Genomic DNA, 9324 nt, shown 5'->3' on the forward strand with positions numbered 1-9324 from the left:
ACGTTTTATTTCTGACTCCAGCACCTTTAGTACCATCAAAGACATATGTAACTCCGATTAGACAGCTAAAGCACAATATAATAAAGAGTACTATCGTACTTTTATGGTGAACTGCAAGATACAGGCCTAGCCTAGTTTAGTCCACCGGATATTGCCTGCTTGTAAAACTTTGTGCTTTTATTGAATTAATAAATTTACTTTTCCCCTCACTAGCTCGGAAACACGTGTTTTGTCCTTTAATACCAGCGGGTAAAAACTCATTTTATCCACTAGTGGGTAAAGTGATTTGACCCTGAATAAAGTCAAATGACCTGCTTTAAAATTGATAAAAGGAGGTGAATCTAGTAATAAAGATTATTTACCACCTGTGGAACTACTGAAAGCAGTGAAAAACGCATTTTTTGCGTTGTAGTTTCCTCGCTACAGTGAGGGGAAAAGTTTTGTGTTACACTCGGGTGCAAATGTATTTTACTTCTCGTGTGTTAAAAACTCGCAAGTTCAGGATTCTATTCTCGAACCACTCGCTTCGCTCGTGGTTCAACTATAGAATCCTTTCACTTGCTCGTTTTTCAATTCCACACTCGGCGTTAAAATACAACTTTGCCCCCTTGTATAACAAATAACTATTACTTTGCTATAGTCTAAGGGCCTCCGCACACGGATGCAACAGTTGCACGGCGACATTTTTTGTCTCTGTCGTCACTCCTTAGACGCACGACAGAGACAAAATATGTCGCCGTGCAACTGTTGCATCCGTGTGCGCGGAGCGTATTAAAAAACGTAACTCAAAACAGTCAAAACCATACAGGAAGAGATACGGTGACCTAGATGGCGATACGCCTTTGGGGGACGCTCGGCTAAATGGCGCTAAATATTAATATTTGACATTTTAACACATATCAAGCTAAGTTGATTATGTAGTATGATGCACGCGAGAGCATGTCGCAGCGAGATAAATCACACACGTCTTATTCCCTCTGCCGCAAAATGTACACAACGCGCAAAACCCTAAGTGGACCTAAACGATACAACTAATGGAATGTATATTTGTATAAGTATCTCTAAATAATATCCATTGATACAACCGACCCTAAATTTCGACACCAACGACGTCAGGGCGGGTCACAAGGCGACGTACTTCGACAAGCTTCTAGGGTAACGGCTCAGCCACGACATTGGTCTAAGCGCGACAGCGGCGAGCGGCGGCTATACATTGAAGCGAGACACAGCGATGGGACTTTTCATTCGCACGTATGGCTGCCGCTCGCCGCTGCCGCGCTTAGACCAATGTCGTGGCTGGGCCGTAAGGTCGACCGAGGGGAAAGGTCTTCATTAGCCTTTTTGCGGTAGCAAATTGTTTAACCGTTGGCACGTACGGTACCGTACGTGCCAATATTAATACCAGAAGTAAGCGAAAAATTCCAATATTGAACCGCAAGCGTAGCGAGTGGTTCGAGAAGTGGAATCTTGAGCGTTGTGAGGATTTCAATTCCCTTGTAAAACATAACTAATAGGTCTTTGATTCAGCAAATGGCTAATGAAGACGGTACAGTAATTTTTCTATAGTAAACCAACAAATACAAATTTTAACCATTTATTTATTTTCGAACAAAAACGTCATCTTTTGTCATTCTCTTAATTTTATTATCTATAGACATAGCTGAAATCACAGATCTTCCTACAATACTTTAAACCCTTCAACGTCTCAAAATGTCGTCGACTCGACACTGACCGCGGTCCTGGGGTTGAATCCCGGTAAGGTAAGGTAAGGTAAAGTATTTGTGTGGTAAGCACAGATATTTGTTCCCGAGTCATAACACACCTCGAACACTGGCGATCAAATAAATGAAAGTGGCGCGTCACACTCACACAGTCTAAGCTCGTGTAGGTGAACGCGTATCATGTATGAGATATGATAGGTCGACTGGTCGCGTTTTTGAAGTGGCCATACTGTACGATAGTACTCTATTTTACTGTGCAAAACCTCACGCAGTAAAGCCTTATTTTTTTTCTACTTAGTAATATTATTTCAGTAAAGCAAAGGACAAAAAACTTCCAAAATTAAGGGCATTTTCGACGTTGAAAGGGTTAGTTTTATGTCACAAAAAAAATACACTTCGTTAAATGAGCCTTCTAAAAAAAGTGTACAATAAACACGTGTCTTCAAAATATTTGTCTCATAAATCAACAGGATATTTTGAAGACATGCGTATGTTCACTTTTTTAAAAAGATAGGCAAAAGGCAATACATGAAACATATTATGTCAAAAAGATCTATTAATAATATTAAACTTAACGCTAGTAACAAACTTAATAATATGTTCTTATGTACCATGTAGGTATTTATTTTATTAGGTTGACATGTATAAAATACGTGCCTTAGGCACTGGTCCCACCATACAGGAATATGTAAGGGAAGAGTACATATATATCCATACATCAGTAAATGCGAGTTATTTGTATAGGCAAGTTATAGTGACATCTAGCGACAACCACGCGTCAAATGGCGTGAATTATCAGTACCACTACTCGATGCTAGGTGTCAATAGTGTCTCGTCTGCCATAATATTAGAACAGTTTACAACTTATATTAGGAGAAGGAATTGAAAACAGAATACTGATTAATATTATTGTAATATTAGCTAAAATTGAGCATTAGACTCTTCGTTCGTCGCGACATCTATTGACAAGTAGCAGAGCAGGCCCCATATCCGAATGGCATTTCTCCGACGCGAAACGGAAACGCCGCGAAAGGTAGCCTGGCTCTGTCGCGCCAATACGCAAGAGCGATAGAGATAGATATAAACGAGCGTTTCGTGCGCGTTTGTGGCATTCGGCTACGTATTCAGTACTGATAATTTACGCTAGTTGACGCGTGATTGTCGCTAGATGTCACTATAACTTGCCTATACAAATAACTCGCATTTACTGATGTAAGAGCTATGCAATTCGGTCAATTTTCTCTGCAGATTGATCTGAAGATTTTAATACATTTTTACAGTATGTAATTTACATACAACTTAGAAATCTTACGAACTAAACATGTTCCCATGGATTTCGTAGTATTTGAGTTTCCATTTGAATAATGTCCTATGATACTAGATGCTATAAGGTCCACCAAATCTTAAATTCAAGCGGAAACTATTAAATAAAGAGATTAAGGCTCTGGTTCCACCAGAAGCGAGTAACGCCGTGTGTTGCGTGGGCGACGGTCGCGCGACCGTCGCCGTCGCGTCTCATCGCATCGTCTACTTCCATATCGATAAGGTTTGATTTCGTATGCGTCGCATCGCCGTCGCGCGACCGTCGCCCACGCAAGCCACGGCGTAAGCGATGAGCTACCGGCAATAGAAACGAACAAGACAGTCGCTCCCGTGTAAATAAAAGAGAGAGAGAGAGAGAGAGAGCGGTTATAGTTCATCGCTCGGCGACGAACTAGGTAGGCTTGTGTCGTTCACGAACTATGAACTGTTAGGAATAAAATCCCATCAATTATAACTCGCTCGCGCTATCATCGCGTCTCTTTCATTCTCACGGGAGCGACTATCTTTTGTTCGTTTCTAACACCGATAGCTCATCGCTCACTCGCTTTTGGTGGGACCAGAGCCATAAGGTCCTTTTACCATAGAAAGCAACAATGATATCTATCATTTTAGTATTGTGGGACAAAAAAAGACCTTAATTTTAAGTACATCTCATAGCAATGGCTACAATTTTTTGTGACACATTGAATATTATTAATAATCATGTAGAAACAGTGGTAGATAAATCTATTACTTAACATAAAAAAAAATGATTTTTATGTTCCATATTGAAAAACGCGAAACATGTCGAGCGACCTGCGACAATTTTACGTGAATTACCCTATTTTACATGTTTAAGGTAGCGTCCCCACTTAGGCGTCGCGTGTCTCGGGGTGCGCAACGGACGTCTCCGCCACGCCGCCTGAATGTAATTCAAAAAACGTCTCCTCAGTACATTTTGTATAGGAAGGACGTAAGACGCGCCCCCAGGCGGCGGAGACGTTTTTTGAATTACATTCAGGCGGCGTGGAGCGGACATCCGTTCCGCACCTCAGGACATGAGTCTCTTAAGTGTGGCCGGTCCCTAATATGACAGTGTCTCACGGTAGATTTATTATTAGAAAAAAACCTTACGATCCAAACCTCTCGTGAAGTGTCATTAAAGTTGTTGCCGGCGTTGGTGCAAAATCAACTCCGCTAGGAATCACTATAGTCCCTGGGATCTTCTTCTGTATCGCTGCTATCTGCTTCTGAAGCTCCGGATCCAACATCTGCTTGGCAAACGGCTGCTTCTGTCTATTACCGAACGACTTGTTTGAGTTGAAAGTCTTATTCGAGTGATTAAAAGACTTATTCGAGTGGTTCGATCTATTTGAGTAGTTGGATCTGTTTGATCCAACAGAACCAGGTCCATTCTTAAAACCTTGCTTGTTATATTGGTTGTTCAGTTGGTTGAGCGAGTTTTTATTCAGGTAGTTGTTTCTGCGAGAGAAGTTATTGTCTACGCTAACGGTCAAGTCAGAGTCGTAGTTCGAGTGAGAGTTTTGCCGGTTGTAGTTTTGTCTGTTTCGGTTCTGGAAACCACCTGGAAAATTGTAGAATTATTATTTAGTACAGGTTTTATTGAAGTGTTAGCTACATAGATAATCAAGAATATTTATTGCAGATAACATCATGTAGAAATAAATTGTCAATTTATTGAAGATTACAAGAAGGATATTTAATAGTAGACCGATTTTCATAAAACATGGCTAAGAACACTCCCACTCCGGCTTTCAAACAAAAAAAAAACTAATAGCCCGTCGTTTTTGCGTCGGGCGTTAATAAAATGGAATGAAAACAATGACAATAACTGATAGCCTTGTAATAGTTATTTTCCCCTCACTAGCTCGGAAACACGTGTTTTGTCCTTTAATACCAGTGAGTAAAAATTGATAAAAGTAGTTGAATCTAGTAATAAAAATGATTTACCACCTGTGGAACTACTGGAAGCATGGATAAACGCAGTTTTTGCGTTGTAGTTTCCTCGCTATAACTCGCTTCAGGATTCTATTCTCGAACCACTCGCTTCGCTCGTGGTTCAACTATAGAATCCCTTCACTTGCGAGTTTTTTTAACACACGAGAAGTAAAATACATTTGCACCCGAGTGTAACACAAAACTTTTCCCCTCACTATAGCGAGGAAACTACAACGCAAAAAATGCGTTTATCACAGCTTCCAGTAGTTCCACAGGTGGTAAATCATCTTAATTACTAGATTCATCTACTTTTATCAATGTTAAGACAGTTAATTTGACTTTATTTAAGGTCAAATTACTTTACCCACTAGTGGATAAAATGCGTTTTTACCCACTGGTATTAAAGGACAAAACACGTGTATCCGAACATTCCGAACTAGTGAGGGAAAAAATCAATTACCATAATAATTTATCATAGTAAGACACGCGCCCGCCTGTGTAGTCACGTGGCACCTACTATTCTTCTGAATTTTACGTAGTAACTCATTAGCATTAGTGAAATAATGAGTAAGTATTTGTCGTTTTGCGGGCAAGTGAAGGATCTGTTACGTTAGTAACTTATTAATAATTTGTGGTCCAACTGAAGGTAAAGCTGTACAGTCAGCAGCAGAAGTTCCGTAGCGGGCAAGGTGTTCAAAATGAACTTGACACGATCTTATTTTTAAGACAATAAGAGCATGTTAGGTTCATTGTGAACACCTTGCCCGCTACGGTACTTCTGCTGCTGACTGTACTGTGTGTAACAAATTTGTATTTACCTGAGTAATTCCCAACCCGCACTAGGTCAGGAATTCCATTAACCGGCTCATCTAGCCCGGCGCGACCTCGCGGCGTGAACGTGGATCTCGAGCGCGAGCGGGAACGAGATTTCGAGCGCTGGCGAGATCTCGAGCGAGCGCGGGACTGCGAGCGCTGCGAGCGAGCTTGTGAGCCGGCGCGGGAGAAGCGAGATTGGGAGCTTTCGCGGGAGAAACGAGATCTGTAAGAAAAATAATTAATTATCAAAAATAAATTATTTATGTATATATAATGTTATATGTATATGTATGTATATTTTTTTTTGTAATATATATCTATATAGTAAGCTGTATGATATATATAATCATTTATGGTTGATCTGGGGAAATATAATCACTGTATCGGAGTTTTTCTTGATCTGGCAAAAGCCTTCGATACTGTCTCAGCGCCGATTCTTCTCAAAAAACTTGAATACACTGGCATAAGAGGTTCGGCGCTGGGATGGTTCGAAAGCTATCTCACAAATCGTGCGCAGCATGTCAGAGTCGGCGATACCGTAAGTAGCGATTTGCCTATCAAATTCGGTGTCCCACAGGGCAGCATCCTGGGGCCAACGCTCTTTCTTATATATATGAATGACATTCTATCAATCCAGATGCAGAACACTGAGATGATATGTTACGCTGATGACACTGTGGTCCTCTTCAGTGGTCGGTCGTGGCCTGAGGTAAAGTCGTTGGCAGAGACTGGCATGTCGCGTGTAGCTGACTGGTTAGATAGAAATTTACTTACTCTGAATACTAAAAAAACTAAATTTTTAACTTTTCATAAAACCCTTTCATCTGCGCCTCACTCTTGTAATACTTTGGCTCTGTCTTCCAGTTTCGGTTCACGCGACTCCATTGACCGTGTGGAAACGGTCACGTATCTCGGAGTGGCAATTGACCAAAAACTGTCCTTTAGATCACACATTAAAATATTGTCAGGCAGGGTTAGAAAAATTATTTATATCATGAAACTTCTAAGAGGCGGAGGGTCCCAAGTTGTATTAAAATTAGTATATTTTGCACTCTGCCAATCTATTATTCAGTACTGTATTGCAGCCTGGGGTGGCGCCGCCAAAAGCGTAATGATAGAATTAGAACGGGCGCAGCGAGCCGTACTGAAGGTAATGTTGAGGAAACCTTTTCGTTATCCCACCGACGAGTTGTACAGAGAAACATCAGTTCTTAGAGTTCGTCAACTTTTCATAGTAAAAGCTGTTACAGAATCTCATAGAATTGCTGTATCTTCTGTTGACCACATCAGGCGACGTCTGAAGCGTATTAATCACCTTACTATTTCTTGTCCTAGAGCCCATACTGCGTTCGCCAAACGCTTTCCATTCTTTCTACACCCTACAGTCTACAACAGGGTCTCCAAGATATGTAACTTTGATGACTTCTCTTGTTCTATCTTAAAATCAAAAACTAAAAAATGGCTTCTTTCTCAGTCCTACGATCAAACAGAAGAAATAATTCATACTTAGTTGCGTATACACACACACACACACACACACACACACAGACACACACACACACAGACACACACACACACACACACACACACACACACACACACACACACACACACACACACACACACACGCGCGCGCACACTCATTAAATGTCACTTCCACATATGCATGTCTGCCCTGTTTACTTAGTTTAAATAGCTTTTTTTTTTTTTTTTTGTCTCTGTGCATGCACTTTTCTAGAATTTAATGTAATTTGTATTACCTTTGTAAAAATATTTTTCAAAAAACAAAACGGCCAACATATTCCGTTTAGACAAAGTCCCACAGTTAAATCTATTTTTTCGGTTCCCGAGATACAGGCTGCGCCTAGTTTGGGGCCGACGGATATAACCTTAATGGCAAAAATGTAATTATGTTAAGTTCTGCTTGGAAATGTACCTATATAGATATTTTTTGGCAAATAAACGATTTATTTATTATTATTATTTATTTAGTAGGTATTCCATTTCTCGTCATTGCGACATTTCCTGCACCTATTAAGCTCTTATAGATCTCTGTTTGGCCCAAAGGTTAGCTGGTAGAGAATGCCTTCTGGCATTAAGTTCGCCTTTTGTACATTTTTTTACTGTGCAATAAAGTTTAAATAAATAAAACCACCTTAAAAAATAAGCATGTTAGAAAAGTTAGAAAACACAGAGAAACTAAAAAGCAAAAAATAATATGATGATTAGATTTCCTATCTAAACATCCAAATTATAAACTAATCAATTATTTTCGAGTCAGCGCCAGCATAAGGTTGGGTGGGGCAAACAGGCAATAGCAAGGCGAGGAACTTGGCTAGTATCTAACAAAAATATTAATTTTGTTATATTTACCTAGATCGCGAGCGGCTGCGTGATCTTGCCCGTGACTGAGACCGTCCACGGTTCATGTTCCCCTGATTCCAGTTTCGGTTGCCATGGTTACCGTGGAAACTCCGGTTCATGCCACCTTGGTTATTACGGTTACCATTATGGTTTTGATCTCCATGATTCATCTGACCATTTTGGTTCCTATTTCCTTGAAAGTTCCGGTTATTTCCATTTTGGTTGTAGTTTCTATTCTGGTTCCCCTGGTTGAAATTTCTGTTTCCCCCTTGGTTGTAGGGTTTGTTACCACCCTGGTTGTAATTCCGGTTATTTCCTTGGTTGTTTTTGCCAATTTGTCTCTGTTTTATTATGTCATCTGTAAATGTAATGTTATAAATACATATAAACTAAGTTAATAGATGTAAACAGTAAATGCCTTTTCATAATGTTTGGTTATGTCCAAAACTTTTCAATCATTGAAACATGAAATTCGGCATGAGAGCCATACATGGAATGGAATGGAATGCAAGAGTAAACTTGACGTAGATAATTACAAATGTTTTTAATTAGAGCATACCTCAGGGAAGTAATAAATTAAGAAGTAAAACAATAACTTACCTAATGACATATCTATCGCGTCGTCCATCATTTTAATATGATGACTACGAATGCTTATACAAGAGTACTTGATGTTAAAGTAAAACGTGCAAATCGATCAAACAATTTGCATTGTGGTTTACAATACCAAAAACTCCAAAAACAGTAACACCAACAAACACTGCAACAAGGCCAACAAGCAAAAGAGAAAATGCGGAATGGTGGAGGGGGGATAAGGGCAGTGGGCGGCAGGGAATGTAATGTTGCCAGATCAAAAGTAAAGAAATATTTTTTGTCTGATATTTATCGTAACATAAAAAATGTTACAAACAAAATTATACTATTTTATTACAGCCATTTTAATCATTTTATGTTTAATTTAGTTTATAACATGCTACAAAAAAAAACTTATTTTTATTTTCTTACTTGCAACATTGTATTTTCTTTTTAAGCTAGGAACACACTACGCGGACGTCCGTCGTGAATCGACCGCGGACGGGAATCTGGACAATGGAAATACACATAACCGTGCAAACTATCGGTCGACGGACGCGGACGTGGCCTTGAGCGCACGGACGTCCGA

General features: G+C 39.9%; 1 protein-coding gene across 1 annotated transcript; it reads right to left on the reverse strand.

Moving 5' to 3' along the window:
* Positions 1 to 4032: 4032 nt before the first annotated feature.
* LOC125240277 (probable serine/threonine-protein kinase clkA) lies at positions 4033 to 8926 on the reverse strand. The gene is made up of 4 exons (XM_048148141.1): positions 8763 to 8926; positions 8172 to 8520; positions 5801 to 6021; positions 4033 to 4608 (listed from the first exon to the last, which is right to left on the reverse strand). The coding sequence occupies exons 1-4, from the start codon at positions 8791 to 8793 to the stop codon at positions 4154 to 4156; spliced, it is 1056 nt and encodes a 351-aa protein (XP_048004098.1). The 5' UTR covers positions 8794 to 8926; the 3' UTR covers positions 4033 to 4153.
* Positions 8927 to 9324: the final 398 nt, after the last annotated feature.

This window comes from Leguminivora glycinivorella, chromosome 27 (genome assembly GCF_023078275.1).
Source record: "Leguminivora glycinivorella isolate SPB_JAAS2020 chromosome 27, LegGlyc_1.1, whole genome shotgun sequence".
Taxonomy (NCBI): domain Eukaryota; kingdom Metazoa; phylum Arthropoda; class Insecta; order Lepidoptera; family Tortricidae; genus Leguminivora; species Leguminivora glycinivorella.